At 50.9% G+C, this 22,099-nt stretch overlaps 1 protein-coding gene across 1 annotated transcript; it reads left to right on the forward strand.

The window, feature by feature from the left end:
• The first annotated feature begins 580 nt into the window (after positions 1-580).
• On the forward strand, positions 581-6,646 carry LOC144671635 (trypsin-like). The gene is made up of 4 exons (XM_078533633.1): positions 581-774; positions 2,574-2,833; positions 5,364-5,500; positions 6,497-6,646. The coding sequence occupies exons 1-4, from the start codon at positions 581-583 to the stop codon at positions 6,644-6,646; spliced, it is 741 nt and encodes a 246-aa protein (XP_078389759.1).
• The last annotated feature ends 15,453 nt before the right edge of the window (positions 6,647-22,099 follow it).

Here is a 22,099-nt window from a genome sequence, read left to right on the forward strand (position 1 = left end):
GTGTTAACTTATGTGTGAGTGTGACTGTGTGTGTTTGTCTGTGTGTAAGTGTGTGTATTTGCACGTGTGTGTGACTGCGTGCATGTGTGTATGTAGTTGTGTGTGTTTGTGTCTTTGTGTGAATGTGTCTGTGTGACTGTGTGTGTGCGACTGTGTGTGAGTGTGAGTATTTGTGTGTACGTGATTGCGTGCCTGTGAGTGTGTGTGTGACTGTGTGTATGTGTGTGACTGTGTGTATGTGTGTGACTGTGTGTGTGACTGTGTGTGTGTGTGACTGTGTGTGTGTGTGACTGTGGGTGTGTGCGTATTTGTGTGTCTGTGCGTATTTGTGTGTCTGTGCGTATTTGTGTGACTGTGCGTATTTGTGTGAGTGTGTGTATTTGTGTGACTGTGTGCATGTGTGTGACTGTGTGTATGTGTGTGTGTGTAAGTATGTGTGTGATTTTGTAAGTGTGTGTATTTGTGTTTGTGTGATTGTGTGTAAGCGTGTATGTGTGTGTGACTGCGTAAGTGTGTGTGTGTTTGTGTGTGATTGTGTGTAAGTGTGTGTGTGTGACTGTGGGTGCGTGTGTGCAATCAGATGATGACCCTCACTCTCTGTATTTTTCTTTACTCAGCTGCTGCTCCTGCGAATGTGAAGATCATTAACGGCCAGAATTGTTATCCTCACTCTATGCCCTGGCAGGTTTTTCTGACCTATAATGGGAATCGCTGGTGTGGGGGCTCCCTGATAAATGACCGGTGGATAGTGTCAGCTGCTCATTGTTACCAACCGTAAGTCCAGAGATGATCACAGCAACAAGCAAACATAAAAACATACACAAACATACAAACATACACAAACATGCAAATGTCCACAAACATAAATACAAACATACACAAACAAACATACATAAACATACAGACACTCACAAACATACATACAAACATACATAAACATACAAACACTCACAAACATACATACATACATACACAGACATACAATCACAAACATACACAAGCATCCATACATGCAAACAAAGACAAACATACAAACATACATACATAAACACACAGACAATCACAAACATACATACAAACATATATAAACATACAAACACTCACAAACTTACATACATACACAGACATACACCCACAAACATACACAAGCATGCATACATGCATAGACAAACATACAAACATACTCAAACATACATACAAGCGTACACAAACATACAAACATACATACAAGCATGCACAAACATGCAAACATGCACAAACGTACGAACACTCACAAACATGCACAAATATAGAAACATAGACAAACATACATACAAACATACACAAATATACACAAACATACATACAAAAACACACGAATACACACAAACATACATACAAGCATACACAAACATACGAACACTCACAAACACACACAAACACACACAAACATACAAACATAGACAAACATACATACAAACATATACAATCATACACAGATCAACACTGAATGATACAGAGACAATAACATGAACATACAGATGTCCAAGCATACAATCTTACAGCGCACACATATAAACAATGATGGAGTAATAAGGGTTCTCTTGCAGACATTTCTCATACTTTCTGTATCACAATATGTGCACTCACCCTCCAAAAACGCTATATAGAAACTTCATCATCCCCCAAAAACCTCCAGAAAAAGGCTAAACTCCAGATGACTAATGCCCGGGTAGTGTGGGGGCAGTTTGACACTGGCCTCCTCTACATTCTTTTCTTATTCTTGTTGGCAAGAAGGACCCAAAATTAATGATTAAAACAGGGGTCAAAGTGAAAGGAAGGAGCAAGCCAAAGAGGAGCAGCAGATACAAAACACGGGCTTCAGCCTCAGCTGGAGGATTGTGTCCAGCTCTGGGCACCACACTTTAGGAAGGATGTGAAGGCATTAGAGAGAGAGCAGTAAGGATTCATGAGAATGGATCCAGGGATGAGGAACATCAGTTAATGTGGAGAGAGTGGAGGAGCTGGGACTGTTCTCCTTGGGGAATATGTATGTTTGTATGTATGTTGGTGTATGTTTGTATGTTTGTGTATGTTTGTATGTTTGTGTATGTTTGTATGTATGTCTCTCCTTGGAGAAGAGAAGGTCGAGAGGAGATTTGATAGAGGGGTTCAAAATCACGAGGGGTCTGGACTGGGTAGAGAGGGAGAAACCGTTCCCATTGGGGGGAAGGATCGAGAACCAGAGGGGCACAGATTTAAGGGGATTAGTAAAAGAAGCAACGGAGACATGAGGAGAAACTATTTCACCCTGCGAGTGGCTAGGATCTGGAATGCACTGCCCGAGAGTTTGAGGGAGGCAGGTTCAATCGAGGCTTTCGAAAGGGAATCAGGTTGTTATCCGAAGGGGAAACATTTGCAGGGTTACGGGGAAAGGACAGGGGGAATGGGTTTAGGTGAGTTGCTCTTTCAGAGAGCAGACAGGGACACGACGGGCTGAATGGCCTCCAGCTGCGCGATAACCATTCGGCGGCTTCCGGGAAACAGGAAGTGGGGAAATGACAGTGTTGAGCACTTCTCCTCTGATTGCCCAGGGCCAGCATCCTCGTGGCGCATCTGGGCGAACACAACCTCTCTCACCCCGAGGGGACGGAGCAGCGAATCCAAGTGGCCTCGGCCATCGTGCACCCCAGGTTCGACCACATGAACTTCAACAACGACATCATGCTGCTCAAACTCGCCTGGCCCGCCAAATTCGACCGGTACGTCAGGCCCATCCCTCTGCCCAGCCAGTGTGCCACAGCCGGGACTGGATGCATCACCTCTGGCTGGGGGAATCTCGTGATTAACGGAGGTAAGGAGGGCCGGGGTGGTGAGGGGTTGGTGGAGGGGGGAGCGGGAAGGCGAGTTGGGGTTGGGGGGCTGTTGGTTAGAACCTGAATGAATACTGCGCTGGTTTGAGGGGATGGTGGGTGGGAGGGCAGTGGGGGGTGTTGGAATGTGCGATCAAGCAATAATACTTCACTTTCCAGGCATAACTGAAATGTAGACATCACTGCTCCCTGGAGACCTGTCCCAGCTTTGGAGACAATTGCAGAGATTTACTAGAAATGTGCCGGCTCTTTGAAGGATCTATCTAATGAGTCCCCACTCTCCCCCCTGCTCTTTCCCACATAGCCCTATAATTTCCCTCCCTTCAAGTATTTCTCCAATTCCCCCTTTGGAAAGTTCCTATTGAATCTGCTTCCACCGCCCTTTCAGGCAGCGCCTTCCAGATCACAACAACTCGCTGTGTGAAAAAAAATAATTCTCCTCATCTCCCCCTCTGGTTCTTTTCCCGATTATCTTCAATCTGGGTCCCTCTGGTTACCGACCCTCCTGCCGCTGGAAACACTTTCTCCTGATTGACTCTATCCAAATCCCTCATGATTTTGAACATCTCAATTCAATCTCCCCCTTAACCTTCTCTGCTCTAAGGAGAACAATCCCAGCTTCTCCAGTCTCTCCACATTTGTCCCAAAACCTGTGCTCACAGCCCCACACCCATACCCAATTAAGCTTGATTTTAGCAACAACACCTTTGTTTTTAAATCCCTCCATGGCTTTTCCCTCCCTATCTTTGTAATCTCCTCCAGCCCCTACAACCATCCTGATCTCAGTAACCTCCTCCATGCCTACAACCCTATCTCTGTAATTGCCTCCAGCCCCTACAACACCATCTCTGTAACCTCCTCAAGCCCCTACAACCATCCTGATCTCTGTAACCTCCTCCAGCACCTACCACACTCCCTATCACCGTAACCTCCTCCAACCCCAACAACCCTCCCTATCTCTGTAATCTCCTCCAGCCCCTACCACCCTCCCTATCTCTGTAACCTTCTCCAGCCACTACATCCCCATTTCAATAACCTCCTCAAGCCCCTACAACCCTACCTATTTCTGTAACCTCCTCCAGCCCCTACCACACTCCCTATATCCGTAGCCTCCTCCAGCCGCTACAACCCTCCCAACAACACCTTTGTTTTTGAATCCCTCCATGGCTTTTCCCTCCCTATCTTTGTAACCTCCTCCAGCCCTTACAACCATCCTGATCTTTTGTAACCTCCTCCAGGCCCTACCACACTCCCTATCTCTGTAACCTCCTCCAGCCCCATCAACCCTCCCTATCTCTGTAACCTCCTCCAGCCCCTACCACCCTCCCGATCTCTGTAACCTCCTCCAGCCACTACATCCGCATTTCTGTAACCTCCTCCAGCCCGTACAATCCTCCCTATTTCTGTAACCTCCTCCAGCCCCTACCACACTCCCTATCTCTGCAGCCTCCTCCAGCCGCTACAACCCACCCTATCTCTGTAACCTCCTCCAGCCCCTACAACCCTCCCTATCTCTGTAACCTCCTCCAGCCCCTACAACCCTCCCTATCTCTGCAACCTCCTCCAGCCCCTACAACTTTCTCTTTCTCTGTAACCTCCTCCAGCCCCTACAACCCTCCCTATCTGTGTAACCTCCTCCAACCCCTACAACCCTCCCTATCCCTGTAACCTCCTCCAGCCCCTACAACCCTCCCTTTCTCTGTAACCTCCTCCAACCCCAACAATCCGCCGAGATCTCTGCGCTCCTCCAATTCCGCCTTCTTGAGCATCCCCCGATTCCCATCGCTCCACCATTGGCGGCCGTGCCTTCAGCTGCCTGGGGGCCCTAATCTCTGGAATTCCCTCCCTAAACCTCTCCGCCTCTCTCTCGTTCTCCCCCTTTAAAATACTCCTTAAAACGGACCCCTTCAACTGAGCTTTGGGTCATCTGTCCCTAATATCTCCTTCTGTAGCCCGATGCCAAATTTAGCTTGTTCATGCTCTTATGAAGCAGCTTGGGATGTTTCATAAAGTTAACAGTTCTATATAAATTCAAGTATGCTGTTGTTATTAAGGTGGTGTTAATAGCAGTCTACACATGGGCACAATGAGTTATTCTGCTGCTGATTAAGTTGGCCTGTCCCTTTAACAGGGCAACCTCTCATTGATCGAAATGCTGAGTTCATTCAGAGTTCAATTGCCGATTGGCAAATGCCTGTCAATTTAATCCCTTCTACCTCAAGGGATGTTCCACTGCCAATTGCACATTGTCAGTTCTCTAGACGGCCACCAGTGTTTCATATTGAGCTCTCCTTCTCCTGGCCACGAGGTTCTTCACCATCCTGACTACAGTAACCCAACATCTCTTTGTGTCTTGGCGAGCAGACCTGGATTCAATGCCCAGTGTATGCTTTAACCAGAGCTCTGTACACAACACTCAGTAAGCAAGACTAGTGATTAAGTCGCTTGCAATTGGGGGGAGGAGAGTCACGTTTGGATCGGACTGTGCTGACTCATTTCTTTCCCCTTCAGTACAATATCCCGAAGTCCTACAGTGCCTGAATCAGCCCATCCTGCCTGATGCTGATTGCCGCAAAGCTTATCCACCCTACTTCACCGACAACATGTTCTGCTCAGGATACTGGGAGGGAGGACAGAGCACATGCCAGGTAAGAGTGGCCCAACAGGGTGAGACCGAATGCATCAAACCATGAGCAATAGGAAGTGTCTCAAGCTGAGAGACAGAGGTTACCTCTACCTGAGGGATGGGGAATGTCTGAATTTGAGGGTGCGTAGAAGCAGAAGGAGGCTATTTGGCCCTTTTATCCTTCTGAAAGTAAAGCACTCCCTCAGTATGACCCTCTGACAGTGCAGCACTCCTTCAGTACTGACCCTCCGACAGTGCAGCGCTCACTCGGTAATGACCCTCCGACAGTGCAGCACTCCCTCAGTGCTGACCCTCTGACAGTGCAGCACTCCCTCAGTACTGACTCTCCGACAGTGCAGCGCTCCCTCAGTACTGACCCTCTGACTGTGCATTGCTCCCTCAGTATTGACCAGCTAACAGTGCAGCACTTACACAATAATGACTCTCCAACCTTGCAGCACTCCCTCAGTACTGACCCTCCAACAGTGCAGCACTCCCTGAGCACTGACCCACCAACAGTGCAGCGCTCCCTCAGTACTGACCCTCCGACAGTGCAGCACTCCCTCAGTACTGACCCTCCAACAGTGCAGCACTCCCTCAGCACTGACCCTCCGACAGTGCAGCGCTCCCTCAGTACTGACCCTCCGACAGTGCAGCACTCCCTCAGCACTGACCCTCCGACAGTGCAGCGCTCCCTCAGCACTGACCCTCCGACAGTGCAGCACTCCCTCAGCACTGACCCTCCGACAGTGCAGCGCTCCCTCAGTACTGACCCTCTGACAGTGCAGCACTCCCTCAGTACTGACCCTTCGACAGTGCAGCACTCCCTAAGCCCTGAGCCTTGTCCTTTGGGGCTCTGGACTGGTACTCAGACCCGTAACCTCCTGATTGTGCGGACAGAGTACCACCCAGCGAGCTCGGGTCCCACACCGGGATCCCGGGGGAGCTACGGATGACCATCCGATTATCACTTTGTCTATCTCACTCCGAATTACACTCCATGTCTTTTTTGCTGCAGGGAGACTCAGGGGGACCTGTGGTCTGTAATGGGGAGCTACAAGGCATTACTTCCTGGGGATACGACTGTGCTATGGAGGATCATCCCAGCGTCTTTGTGAAAGTTTGTAACTACAACAACTGGATCCAAAGGGTCATGGCTGAAAACTGAGCGGAGAATCCTAACTCTGAAACTACCTGCAATGAGGGAAAGGAAAATGTTGCAAGTTCCCAATAAAGATTGATTGTCAAGTTGTGTTGCATTTGGATTCTTTTTTTACTACATCTCTTTTGGAACGTGCAGAATCCCACATCCATCCCCTCGCTGCCTCCAGACTGTAACTATTCCAACATTCCTCTCGGCAATCTGCTTTCCTCAGAGGGATGTCAGAAATAGGAGCAGGAGGAGGCCATTCCACCCCTCGAGCCTCCCTCTCCCATTCTATACGATCATGGCTGATACTCGACCTCGACTCCGCTTTCCCTCCTTATCGCTTAGCGCCCAAAAATCTATCCATCTCCGTCTTGAATGGATTCAGCGATGGAGCATCCACAGCTCTCTGGGGGAGAGAATTCCAAAGATTTCTCCTTCCGTAAACTTAAACACATCCAAAAATCTGCTGTCCCCGTGTCTTAACACACACAAAGTCTCGTGTACCCAGCAGCCCCTGTTGCTCGCTGATCTACATTGGCTCCTGGTCGGGCAACACATCGATTTTATAATCCCCATCCTGGTTTTCAAATCCTTCCATGGCCTCCTCACCTCCTCCCTATCTCTGAACCTTCCTCCAGCCCCTACAACCCTCCCTATCTCTGAAACCTCCTCCAGCACCTTCAACCCTCCCTAACTCTGTAATAACCTCCAACCCATAAAACCCTCGTTATATCTGTAACCTCCTCAAGCCCCTACAACTCTCCCAATCTCTGTAACATCCTCCAGACCCCTACAAACAACCCTATCTATATAACAACCCCCAGACTCCAAAAGCCCTCCCTATCTCTGTAACCTACTCCAGCACCTACAACTCTTCCTAACTCTGTAACCTCCTCAAGCACCTACCACCCTCCCTATCTCTGTAACCACCTCGAGCACCTACAGCCCTCCCCATCTCTGTAACCTACTCCAGCCCCTAAAACAATCCCTATCTCTGTAACCTCCTCCAACACCTACAACACTCCCGATCTCTCCAACTTCCTCCCGCCCCTACAATCGTCCCTATCTTGGTAACCTCGTAAAGCACCTACAACCCTCCCAATCTCTGTAACCTCCTCCAGCCCCTACAACACTCCCTATCTCCGTAAACACCTCCAGACCCTAAAACCCTCCCTATCTCTGTAACCTCCTCCAGCACCTACAACCATCCCTATCACTCCAACCTCCTCGAGGCCCAACAAAATTCCCCATCTTTGTAAGCTCCTCCATCCCCTACAACCCGCCCCATCTCTGTAACCTCCTCCAGCTCCTACATCACTCCCTATTTCTGTAACCTCCTCCAGCACCTACAACCCTCCCTATGTCACCAACTTACTCCTGCACCTACAACCCTACCTATCTCTATAACCTCCTCCAAACCTACAACCCTCCCCATCTCTGTGACTTCCTCCAGCCCCTACAATCCTCACTATCTCTGTAACTTCCTGCAGCCCCTACAACACTTCCTATCTCTGTAACCTCCTCCAGCCCCTACAACCCTCCCTATCTCTGTAACCTCCTTGAGCACCAACGAAACTCCCCACCTCTGTGAACTCCTCCAGACCCTACAACCCTCCCCAGCCCTGTAACCTCCTCCATCCCCTACAACCCTCCCTATCTCTGTAATCTCCTCCAGCCCCTACAATACTCCCCGTTTCCCCAGTACTGGTGCCAGACCCCATGAATAGAAACCCAATTCTCCCACGCAAATCTTACAGCCACACAGACATACAAACACACTGACATAAGTACAATCAGAATAAACTTCTCCAGCCCTTACAACATTCCCTGTCTCTGTAAACTCCTCCAACCTCTACAACACTCCCTATCTCTGTAAACTCCTCCAGCCCCTACAACACTCTCCATCTGTAACCTCCTCAACCCCTACAAAACTCCCTATCTCTGTAACCTCCAGCCGACACTAAAACACTCCATATCTCTGTAAACTCCTGCAGCCGCTACAACCCTCCCTATCTCTGTAACCTCATCCAGCACCTACAAACCTCACTATCTCTTCAACCTCCTCCAGCCCCTACAACACTCCCCATCTCTGTAACCTCCTCGAACACCCACAACCATCCCTATCTCTGTTACTTCCTCCAGCACCTGCAACCCTCCCTATCTCTGTAACATCCTCCAGCCCCTACAACCATCCCCATCTCTGTAACCTCCTTCCGCAGATCAAGCCTCCCCATCTCTGTGAACACCTCCAGTCCCTACAACCCTCCCAATCTCTGTGACCTCCTCTAGTCCCTACAACCCTCCCTATCGCTGTAACCTCCTCCAGCCCCTACAACCTGCCTTATCTCTGTCACCTTCTCCAGCCCCTTCAAACCATCCGATCTCTGTAACCTCCTCTAGCCCCAACATCCCTCCCCATCTCTGTAACCTCCTCCAGCCACTACAATTCTCCTTATCTTTGTAACATCCTCCAGACACCACAACCCTCCCTATCTCTGTAACCTCCTCCAGCCCCTACAACCCTCCCTATCTCTGTAACCTCCTCCAGCACCTACAACAAATCCCATCTCTGTAACCTCCTCCAGCCCCTACAACCCTTCCTATCGCTGTAACCTCCTCCAGTCCCTACAATCCTCCCTATCTCTGTAACATCCTCCAGCCCCTACAATCCTCCCTATCTCTGTAACATCCTCCAGCCCCTACAATCCTCCCCATCTCTGTGAACTCCTCCAGCCCGTACAAGCCTCCCGATCGCTGTAACCTTCTCTAGCCCCTACAACACTCCCTATCTCTGTAAACTCTTCCAGCCCTTACAACACTCACTATCTCTGCATCCTCCTCTGGCCCCTACAACACTCTCTATCTCTGTAACCTCCTCCAGCTCCTACAACCCTCCCCATCTCTGTGAACACCTCCAGCCCCTAAAACTCTCCCCATATCAGTGACCTCCTCCAGCCCCTACAACACTCCCTATCTCTGTAGCCTCCTACAGGCCTTACAACAATCCCTATCTCTGCAACCTCTTCCAGCCCCGACAACCGTCCGCATCTCTGTAACCTCATCCAGACCCTGCACCCCTCCCTATCTCTGTAACCTCCTCCAGCCCTATGAACCTCCCTATCTCTGTAAACTCCTCCAGCCCCTACAACACTCCCCATCTCTGTAACCTCCTACAGCATTAACAATTCTCCTTATCTTTGTAACCGCCTCCAGACCCTACAACCCTCCATATCTCAATAACCCCCTACAGCCTCGACAACACTGCATTTCTCTGCAACCTACTCCAGCCCAAACAACCCGCCGTAACTCTGTAACCTCCTCCAGCACCTACAACACTCACTAACATCCAAATTCCACCCGCCCCTAAAACCCAACCTATCTCTATAACCTCCTCCAGCCCCTACAACACTCTCCATCTGTAAACTCCTCTAGCCCCTATAACACTCCCTTTCTCTGTAACCTCCAGCCGACACTAAAACACTCCATATCTCTGTAAACTCCTGCAGCCGCTACAACCCAACCTATCTCTGTAACCTCATCCAGCACCTACAAAACTCCCTATCTCTTCAACCTCCTCCAGCCCCTACAACACTCCCCATCTCTGTAACCTCCTCGAACCCCCACAACCCACCCTATCTCTGTAACCTCCTCCAGCAGCTCAAGCCTCCCCATCTCTGTGAACAACTCCAGCCCCTACCACATTCCCAATCTCTGTGACCTCCTCTAGTCCATACAACCCTGCCTATCGCTGTAACCTTCTCCAGCCCCTACAACCTGACTTATCTCTGCAACCTCCTCCAGCCCCTTCAAACCTCCCTATCTCTGTAACCTCCTCCAGCCCCAACATCCCTCCCCGTCTCTGTAAACTCCTCCAGCCCCTTCAAACCTCGCTATCTCTGTAAACTCCTCTAGCCCCAACATCCCTCCCCATCTCTGTAACCTCCTCCAGCCACTACAATTCTCCTTATCTTTGTAACATCCTCCAGACCCCACAACCCTCCCTATCTCTGTAACCTCCTCCAGCCCCTACAACACTCCCTATCTCTGTATCCTACTCCAACCCCAACAACTCAACCTATCTCTATAACCTCCTCCAGCAACTACAACAAGCCACATCTCTGTAACCTCCGCCAGCCCCTACAACACTCCCTATCTCTGAACCTTCCTCCAGACCCTACAAAACTCCCTATCTCTGAAACCTCCTACAGCCCCTACAACCCTCCCTAACTCTGTAATAACCTCCAACCCATGCAACCCTCGTGATATCTGTAACCTCCTCAAGCCCCTACAACTCTCCCAATCTCTGTAACATCCTCCAGACCCCTACAAACAACCCTATCTATTTAACCACACCCAGACTCCAACAGCCCTCCCTATCTCTGTAGCCTACTCCAGCACCTACAACTGACCCTAACTCTGTAACCTCCACAAACACCTACCACCCTCCCTATCACTGTAACCTCCTCGAGCACCTACAACCTTCCCCATCTCTGTAACCTTCTCCAGCCCCTACAACCCTCCCTATCTCTGTAACCTCCTCCAGCCCCGACAAACGTCCCCACCTTTGTGAACTCCTCCAGTCCCTACAACCCTCCGCAGCCCTGTAACCTCCTCCAGCCCATACAACCCTCCCTATCTCTGTAACCTCCTCCAGCCCCTACAACCCTCCCCGTTTCCCCAGTACTGGTGGCAGACCCCATGAATAGAAACCCAATTCTCCCACACAAATCGTATGGCCACACAGTCATACAAACATACTGACATAAGTACAATCAGAGGACTCCAGCCTAAGGGCTGTGACCGCCTCTGGGGACAACACAATCCAGGTGCCCACACCTCTCCACCTCCTGCACCCTAGATGCATCGCAGAGTCCAAAGCCCGGACTCCAGCTCATTAGTCTCTGAGCTGGAGTTCCTCGAGCTGCGGACACTCACGGTAGATGTGTCACACAGGGACCCTCCATCCCTTGTGGGCTGCACCTATTTGCCTCATCACATCCCCGCCAAGCACCTCGGTGGGGGGGAACTTATACTGTGTCCAAGGCGCTATCGGAATGCAAGTTTCTGTCGTAATTGGCGTATAGGGTGGACGTGTCCAGTAATGGAGATTGATTGTCCAGTAATGGTGATTGATTGTCCAGTAATGGTGATTGATTGTCCAGTAATGGTGATTGATTGTCCAGTAATGGTGATTGATTCAGGGTTTGTGCCTGGACAACGTATCAATACAGACCTGAGGTCAACAGCTACAAGCGTCTCTCCTTCTAGAATTCGCTTCTCAATTGAAGTCTTGAAGCTGATTAATGATTAGACACGTCCAATTGCTGGGACTGTCACTTTAACCACAAATATAAAGGACAGGGGCTTCACTGGGATCATTCCCTGCGCTGGGATAAGCTGTAAGATGCAGGCTTTCCTCTTCACCCTGCTCCTGGGAGCAGCAGGTATGATCACAGTTATACTGAAATGTGTGTGTGGGGGTCCACAAGCGTGGCTGCTTGTCTGGCAATGTCTCCTCTCCCTGGCTACCCATCCCCATTCCTTTCCGTGGCAACAGTCTGAGACTGAACCTGTCAGCTTGTATCCTCGGGGTCACATTTGACCCCCAGATTTGCTCACTGTCAAACCATTCCTATTTCCACCTCCGCAACATTGCCCAGCTTCACCCCGACCCCGTCTCCTCTCATCTCATCTACTGCTGAAACCCTCATCCAATCCAGCATTGCCCCCAGATGCGACTATTCCGACAAATCCCTGACTGTTCTCCCAAGTTCCACCCTCCGTAAACTTGAGGTCATCCGAACCTCTGCTGCCCGTGTCTTATCTCGCACTGAGTCCCACTCACCTATCATCTCTGGTGCTCACGGACCAGCATTGGCTCCTGGTTAGCAACATATTGATTTTAAAATTCCTCCAACCCCTACAACCCTCCCTATCTCTGTAACCTCCTCCAGCCCCTACAACCCTCCCTATCCCTGTATCCTCCTCCAGACCCTACAACCCTCCCTATCTCTGTAACCTCCTCCAGCCCCAACAACCCTCCCTATCTCTGTAACCTCCACCAGCTCCTGCAACCCTCCCTATCCCTGTAACATCCTCCAGCCCCTACAACTCTCCCTATCTCTGTAACCTCCTCCAGCCCGTACAACCCTCCCTATCTCTGTAACCTCCACCAGCTCCTGCAACCCTCCCTATCCCTGTAACATCCTCCAGCCCCTACAACCCTCCCTATCTCTGTAACCTCCTCCAGCCCCTACAAACCTCCCTATCTCTGTAACCTCCTCCAGCCCCTACAACACTCCCTATCTCTGTAACTTCCACCAGCCCCACAACACTCCCTATCTCTGTAACCTCCTCCAGCCACTACAACCCTGCCTATCTCTGTAACTTCCGCCAGCACCTACAACCCTCCCTATCTCTGTAAATTCCTCCAGCGCCTATAGCCCTCCCTATCTCTGTAACGTCCACCAGCCCCTAGAACCCTCCCTATCACTCTAATCTCCTCCAGCCCCGACAACAACACTCCCTAACGCTGGAACCTTATCCAACCCCTACAACAATCGCTGTCTCTGTAACCTCCTCCAGCCCCTACAACCCTCCCTATCTCGATAACCTCCTGCAGCCCCTACAAGCCTCCCTATCTCTGTTAGCTCCTCCAGCCCCTACAACCCTCCCTATCTCCGTAACCTCCTCCAGCTCCTACAACACTCCCTATCTCTGTAACCTCGTCCAGCTCGTACAACACTCCCTATCTCTGTAACCTCTTCCAGCCCCTACAACACTCCCTATCTATGTTACCTCCTCCAGCCCATACAACCCTCCCAATCTCTGTAACCTCCTCCAGGCCCTACAACCCTCCCTATCTCTGTAACTCCTCCAGCGCCTATAGCCCTCCCTATCTCTGTAACCTCCTCCAGCACGTACAACCCTCCCTATCTCAGTGACCTATTCCAACCCCTTCAAACCACCCTAGCTCTGTAACCTCCTCCAGCCACTACAACCCTCCCTATCTCTATAACCTCCTCCAGCCCCTACAACACTCCCTATCTCTGTAACCTCCTCAAGCCCCTACAACAACACTCCCTAATGCTGTAACCTTCTCCAGGCTCTACAACACTCCCTATCTCTGAAATATCCTCCAGCCCCTACAACACTCCCTATCTCCATAACCTCCTCCAGCCCCTTCAGCTCTCCCTATCTCTGTAACCTCCTCCAGCAACGACAGCCCTCCTTATCTCTGTAACCTCCTCCAGCCACTACAGCCCTCCCTATCTCTGTAACCTCCTCCAGCACCTATAAACCTCCCTATCTCTGTAACCTCCTCCAGCCCCTACAACCCTCCCTATCTCTGTAACCTCCTCCAGCACGTACAACCCTTCCTATCTCAGTGACCTTTTCCAACCCCTACAAACCGCCCTATTTCTGTAACCTCCTCCAGACCCAACAACGTTCCCTAACTCTGTAACCTCCTCCAGTCCCTTAAGCCCTCCCTATCTCTGTAACCTTCCCCAACGCCTAAAACCCTCACTATCTCCGTAACCTCCTCCAGCCCCAACAACCCTCCTTATCTCTGTAACATCCTCTAAACCCTACACCCCTCCCTATCTCTGTAACCTCCTCCAGCCCCTATAACATTCCCGATCTCTGTAAATTCCTCCAGCGCCTACAAGCCTCCCTATCTCTGTAACCTCCTCCAGCCCGTACAACCCTCCCTATCTCTGTAACCTCCTCCAGCCCCTAGAAACCTCCCTATCACTGTAATCTCCTCCAGCCCCTACAACCCTCCCTATCTCTGTACCTCCACCAGAACCTACAACCCTCCCTATCTCTGTTACTCCTCCAGTGCCTATAGCCCTCCCTATCTCTGTAACCTCATCCAGCACGTCCAACCCTCCCTATCTCTGTAACCTCCTCCAACCCCTACAACCCTCATTATCACTGTAATCTCCTCCAGCCCCTACAACACTCCCTAACGCTGTAACCTTGTCCAGCCCCTACAACACTCCCTATCTCTGTAATATCCTCCAGCCCTTACAACACTCCCTATCTCTGTAATCTCCTCCAGCGCCTATAGCCCTCCCTATCTCTGTAACATCCTCCAGCCCCTCAACCCTCCCTATCTCCAAAACCCCCTCCAGCCCCTACAACCCTCGCTATCTCCGTAACCCCCTCCAGCCCCTACAACCCTCCCTATCTCTGTAACCTCCTCCAGCCCTACGTCCCTGCCTATCTCTGTAAACTCCTCCAGCCCCTACAACACTCCCCATCTCTGTAACCTCCTCCAGCACCTACAACACTCACTAACACCCAAATTCCTCCCTCCCCTACAACCCAACTTATCTCTATAACCTCCTCCAACCCCTACAACACTCTCCATCTGTAACCTCCTCTAGCCCCTACAAACCTCCATATCTCTGTAACCTGCTCCCGCCACTAAAACACTCCATATCTCTGTAAACTCCTGCAGCCCTCCCTATGTCTGTAACCTCCTCCAGCACCTACAAACCTCCATATCTCCTCAACCTCGTTCAGCCCCTACAACACTCCCCATCTCTGTAACCTTCCCCAGCCCATACAACCATCCGTATCATTGTAAGATTCTGCAACACATACAACACTCCCTATCTCTGTAACCTCCTCCGGCACCTGCAACCCTCCCTATATCTGTAACATCCTCCAGACCCTACAACCATCCCCATCTCTGTAACCTCCTCCAGCAGCTCAAGCCTCCCCATCTCTGAGACCTCCTCTAGCGCCAACAACCCTCCCTATTGCTGTAAACTCGACCAGCCCCTTCAACCTTCCCTATCTCTGTAACGTCATCCAGCCCCTACAACCCTCCCTATCTCTGTAACCTCCTACAGCCCCTACAACACTCCCTATCTCTGTAACCTACTCCAGCCCCTACAACTCCACCTATCTCTATAACCTCCTCCAGCCCCTACAACCCTCCGTATCTCTGTAACATCCTCCAGCACCTACAAATCTCCCTATCTCTGTAACCTCCTCCAGCCCCTACAGCCCTCCCTATCTCTGTAACATCCTCCAGCCCCTACAACCCTCCCCATCTCTGTAAGCTCTTCCAGCAGTTACAACCCTCCCCATCTCTGTCAACACATCTAGCCCCTATAACCCTCTACATCTCTGTGACCTCCTCCAGCCCCTACTGCCCTCCCTATCTCTGTAACCTCCTCCAGTCCCTACAACACTCACTATCTCTGTAACCTTCTGCAGCCCGTACAAAACTGCCAAAATCTGTAACCTTCTCCAGCACCTACAAACCTCCCTATCACTTCAACCTCCTCCAGCCCCTACAACGCTCCCCATCTCTGTGAACACCTCCAGCCCCTACAACCCTCCCCATTTCTGTGACCTCCTCTATCACCTGCAACCCTCCCTATCTCTGTAGCGTTCTCCAGGCCTTACAACAATCCCTATCTGTTTAAACTCTTCCAGCGCCGACAAACCTCCACATCTCTGTAACATCTTCCAGCCCCTCCAACCCTCCCTATCTCTGTAACATCCTCCAGCCCCTACAACACTCCCTATCTCTGTAACCTCCTCCAGCCCCAACAAAGCTCACTAACTTTGTAACCTCCTGCAGCCCCTACAACCCTCCCCAAATCTGTGACCTCCTCCAGACCCTACAACCCTCCCCGTTTCCCCAGTACTGGAGCCAGAGCCCATGAATAGACACTCACGGTATATGTGTCACACAGAGACGCTCCATCTCTTGTGGGCTGCATCTTTTGCCTCATCACATCCCCAAGAAGGACCTCGGTGTTGGGGGACATTTTACTTTGTCCAAGGCGCTAACAGAATTCAGGTTTTTGTCGTAATTGGTGTGCAGGGTTCACGTGTCCAGTAATGGTGATTGATTGTCTAGTAATGGAGATTGATTGTCCAGTAATGGTGATTGATTGTCCAGTAATGGTGATTGATTGTCCAGTAATGGAGATTGATTGTCCAGTAATGGTGATTGATTGTCTAGTAATGGAGATTGATTGTCCAGTAATGGAGATTGATTGTCCAGTAATGGTGATTGATTGTCCAGTAATGGTGATTGATTGTCCAGTAATGGTGATTGATTGTCCAGTAATGGTGATTGATTGTCCAGTAATGGAGATTGATTGTCCAGTAATGGAGATTGATTGTCCAGTAATGGTGATTGATTCAGGGTTTGTGCCTGGACAACGTACCAATACAGACCTGAGGTCAACAGCTACAAGCGTCTCTCCTTCCAGAATTCGCTTCTCAAAAGAGGTCTTGCAGCTCATTAATGATTAGCCACGTCCAATTGCTGGGACAGCCACTTTAAGCCACATATATAAAGGACAGGGTCTTCACTGGGACCATTCCCTGCGCTGGGATAAGCTGTAAGATGCAGGCTTTCCTCTTCACCCTGCTCCTGGGAGCGGCAGGTATGATCACAGATATACTGAAATGTGTGTGTGGGGGTCCACATGTTTGACCCCCAGATTTGCTCACTGTCAAACCATTCCTATTTCCCCCTCCGCAACATTGTCCAGCTTCACCCCGACCCCGTCTCGTCTCATCTCATCTACTGCTGAAACCCTCATCCAATCCAGCATTGCCCCCAGATGCGGCTATTCCGACAAATCCCTGACTGTTCTCCCACGTTCCACCCTCCATAAACTTGAGGTCATCCGAACCTCTGCTGCCCGTGTCTTAACTCGCACTGAGTCCCACTCACCTATCACCTCTGGTGCTCACAGTCCAGCATTGGCTCCTGGGTGGCAACATATTGATTTTAAAATTCCACCAGCCCCTACAACCCTCCCTATCTCTGTAACCTCCTCCAGCCCCTACAACCCTCCCTATCTCTGTAACCTCCTCCAGCCCCTACAACCCTCCCTATCTCTGTAACCTCCTCCAGCCCCTACAACACTCCCTATCTCTGTAACCTCCTCCAGCCACTACAATTCTCCCTATCTCTGTAACCTCCGCCAGCCCCTACAACCGTCCATATTTCTGTCATCTCATCCAGCCCCAACAACACTCCCCATCTCTGTAACTTCCTCCAAACCCCACAACACACTCTATCTCTGTAACCACCTCCAGCCCATACAACCCTCCGTATCTCTGTAACATCCTCCAGCACCTAAAACCCTCCCCATCTCTGTAACCTCCTCCAGCAGTTACAAGCCTCCCCATCTCTGTGAACACCAACAGCCCCTACAACCCTCCACATCTCTGTGAACACCTCCAGCCCCTACAACCCTCCCCATCTCTGTGAACTCCTCCAGCCCCTACAACCCTACCTATCGCTGTAACCTCATCCAGTCCCTACAACACTCCCTATATCTATAAACTTCTCCAGCCCCTACAACACTGCCAAACTCTGTAACCTTCTCCGGCCGCTACAACACTCCCTATCTCAGTAAACTCCTCCAGCCCCTACAACAATCACTATCGCTGTAACCTCCTCTGCCCCTACAACACTCCCTATCTCTGCAACCTCCTCCACCACCTACAAACTTCCCTATCTCTTCAACCTCCTCCAGCCCCTAAAACCCTCCCCATCTCTGTTAACAACTCCAGCCCATAAAACGCTCCCCATCTCTGTGACCTCCTCCAGCCCCTACGACCTTCCCTATCTCTGTAGCCTCCTACAGGCCATACCACAATCCCTATCTCTGTAACCTCTTCCAGCCTCGACAACCGTCCGCATCTCTGTAACCTCCTCCAGACCCTACACCCCTCCCTATCTCTGTAACCTCCTCCAGCCCTACGAACCTCCCTATCTCTGTAAACTCCTCCAGCCCCTACAACACTCCCCATCTCTGTAACCTCCTCCAGCATTTACAATTCTCGTTATCTTTGTAACCGCCTCCAGACATTACAACCCTCCATATCTCGATGACCCCCTACAGTCCCTACAGCACTGCCTTTCACTGCAACCTACTCCAGCCCAAACAACCCACCGTATCTCTGTAACCTCCTCCAGCACCTACAACACTCACAAACAGCCAAATTCCCCCCGCCCCTGCAACCCAACCTATCTCTATAACCTCCTCCAGCCACTACAACCCTCCCCATCTGTAACCTCCTCTAGCCCCTGCAACCCTCCCTATCTCTGTAACCTCCAGCCGCCACTAAAACACTCCATATCTCTGTAAACTCTTGCAGCCGCTACAACCCTCCCTATCTCTGTAACCTCATCCAGCGCCTACAAACCTTCCTATCTCTGTAACCTCATCCAGCGCCTACAAACCTCCCTATCTCTTCAACCTCCTGCAGCCCCTACAACACTCCCCATCTCCGCAAATTCCTCCAAACCCCACAACTCACTCTATGTCTGTAACCTCCTGCAGCCCATACAACCCTCCGTATCTCTGTAACATCCTCCAGCACCTGCAAATTTCCCTATCTCTGTAACCTCCTCCAGCACCTACAACACTCCCTATCTCTGTAACCTCCTCCAGCCCCTACAACCCTCCCTATGTCTATAACATCCTCCATCCCCCACAACACTCCCCATCTCTGTAACCTCCTCCAGCAGTTACAAACCTCGCCATCTCTGTGAACACCTCTAGCCCCTACAACCCTCCACATCTCTGCGAACTCCTCCAGCCCCTACAACCCTGCCTAGCGCTGTAAACTCCTCCAGCCGCTACAACACTCCCTATCTCTGTAACCTTCTCCAGCCCCTACAACCCTCCCTATCACTGTAACCTCCTCCAGCCCCTACAACACTGCCTATCTCTGTAACCTTCTCCAGCCCCTACAACCCTCCCTACCTCTGTAACCTCCTCCAGCCCCTACAACTCTCCCTATCTCTGTAACCTCCTCCAGCCCCTACAACCCTCCCTATCGCTGTAACCACCTCCAGCCCCTACACACCTCCCTATCTCTGTAACCTCCTCCGGTCCCTACACCCCTCCCTATCTCTGTAACCTCCTCCAGCCCTATGACACTCCCTATCTCTGTAAACTCCGCCAGCCCCTACAACACTCCCCATCTCTGTATCCTCCTCCAGCATTTACAATTCTCCTTATCTTTGTAACCACCTCCAGACCCTACAACCCTCCATATCTCTATAACCCCCTAAAGCCCCTACAACACTGCCTTTCACTGCAACCTACTCCAGCCAAAACAACCCACCGTATCTCTGTAACCTCCTCCATCACCTACAACACTCACTAAAACCCAAATTCCTCCCGTCCCTAAAACCCAACCTATTTCTATAACCTCCTCCAACCACTACAACACTCTCCATCTGTAACCTCCTCTAGCCCCTAAAAAACTCCCTATCTCTGTAACCTCCACCCGACACTAAAACACTCCATATCTCTGTAAACTCCTGCAGCCGCTACAACCCTCCCTATCACTGTAACCTCATCCAGCACCTGCAACCCTCCCTATCTCTGTAACATCCTCCAGCCCCTACAACCATCCCCATCTCTGTAACCTCCTCCAGCAGCTCAAGCCTCCCCATCTCTGTGAACACCTCCAGCCCCTACAACCCTCCCCATCTCTGTGACCTCCTCTAGTCCCTACAACCATCCCTATTGCTGTAGTCCCCTCCAGCCCCTACAACCTGCCTTATATCTGTAACTTCCTCCAGCCCCTTCAATCCTCCATATCTCTGTAACCTCCTCTAGCCCCAACATCCCTCCCCATCTCTGTAACCTCCTCCAGCCACTACAATTCGCCCTATCTCTGTAACATCCTCCAGACCCCACAACCCTCCCTATCTCTTTAACCTCCTCCAGCACCCACAACACTCCCTATCTCTGTAACCTACTCCAGCCCCTACAACTCAACCTATCTCTATAACCTCCTCCAGCACCTACAACACTCCCTATCTCTGTAACCTCCTCTAGCCCCTACAACCCTCCCCATCTCTGTGAACTCCCCCAGCCCGTACAACCCTCCCTATCGCTGTAACCTCCTCCAGTCCCTACAACACTCCCTATCTCTGTAACCTTCTCCAGCCCCTGCAACACTGCCAAACTCTGTAACCTTCTCCAGCCCCTACGACACTCCCTATCTCAGTAAACTCCTCCAGCCCCTACAACACTCACTATCTCTGTAACCTCCTCTGGCACCTACAACACTCCCTATCTCTGCAACCTCCTCCAGCCCCTACAACCCTCCCCATTTCTGTGAACACCTCCAGCCCCTAAAACTCTCCCCACATCTGTGACCTCCTCCAACCCCTACAACAATCCCTATCTCTGTAACCTCTTCCAGCCCCGACAACCGTCCGCATCTCTGTAACCTCCTCCAGCCCTACGAACCTCCCTATCTCTGTAACCTCATCCAGACACTACACACCTCCCTATCTCTGTAACCTCCTCCAGCCCTACGAACCTCCCTATCTCTGTAAACTCCTCCATCCCCTACAACACTCCCCATCCCTGTAACCTCTTCCAGCATTTACAATTCTCCTTATCTTTTGTAACCGCCTCCAGACCCTACAACCCTCCATATCTCGATAACCCCCTACAGCCCCGACAACACTGCCTTTCTCTGCAACCTACTCCAGCCCAAACAACCCACCGTATCTCTGTAACCTCCTCCATCACCTTCAACAATCACTAACACCCAAATTCCTCCCGCCCCTACAACCCAACCTATCTCTATAACCTCCTCCAGCCCCTACAGCACTCTCCATCTGTAAACTCCTCCAGCACCTACAAAACTCCCTAGCTCTGTAACCTCCACCCGCCACTAAAACACTCCATATCTCTGTAACCTCCTGCAGCCTCTACAACCCATCCTATCTCTGTAACCTCATCCAGCACCTACAAACCTCCCTATCTCTTCAGCCTCCTCCAGCCCCTACAACACTCCCCATCTCTGTAAACTCCTCGAACCCCCACAACTCTCCCTATCTCTGTAAACTACCCCAGCCCATACAACCGTCCGTATCATTGTAACATCCTCCAGCACATACAACCTTCCCAATCTCTGTGACCTCCTCTAATCCCTACAACCCTCCCTATCGCTGTAACCTCCTCCAGCCCCTACAACCTGCCTTATCTCTGTAACCTCCTCCAGCCCCTTCAAACATCCCTATCCCTGTAACCTCCTCCAGCACCTACATCCCTCCTTATCTCTGTAACCTCCTCTAGCCCCAACATCCCTCCCCATCTCTGTAAGCTCCTCCAGCCACTAAAATTCTCCTTATCTTTGTAACCTCCTCCAGCCCCTACAACACTCCCTATCTCTGTATCCTACTCCAACCCCAACAACTCAACCTATCTCTATAACCTTCTACAGCACCTACAACAAACCCCATCTCTGTAACCTCCTGCAGCCCCTACAACACTCCCTATCTCTGTAACTTCCTCCAGCAGCTACAAATCCCCCTAGCTCTGTAAACACCGCCAGCCCCTACAACCATCCCCATCTCTGTAACCTCCTCCAGCAGTTACAACCCACCCCATCTCTGTGAACACCTCCAGCCCGTACAACCCTCCCTATCGCTGTAACCTCCTCCAG

Source organism: Cetorhinus maximus, chromosome 33 (genome assembly GCF_964194155.1).
Source record: "Cetorhinus maximus chromosome 33, sCetMax3.hap1.1, whole genome shotgun sequence".
NCBI classification, from domain to species: Eukaryota; Metazoa; Chordata; class Chondrichthyes; order Lamniformes; family Cetorhinidae; genus Cetorhinus; species Cetorhinus maximus.

Bases quoted from the DNA above. Each gene is read 5' to 3' on its own strand.
- LOC144671635 (XM_078533633.1), top strand. From the start codon at position 581: ATGATGACCCTCACTCTCTGTATTTTTCTTTACTCAGCTGCTGCTCCT. The intron at 775-2,573 runs GTAAGTCCAGAG...CTGATTGCCCAG, and splicing joins GCTGCTCATTGTTACCAACC to GGCCAGCATCCTCGTGGCGC. The intron at 5,501-6,496 runs GTAAGAGTGGCC...TTTTTGCTGCAG, and splicing joins GAGGACAGAGCACATGCCAG to GGAGACTCAGGGGGACCTGT.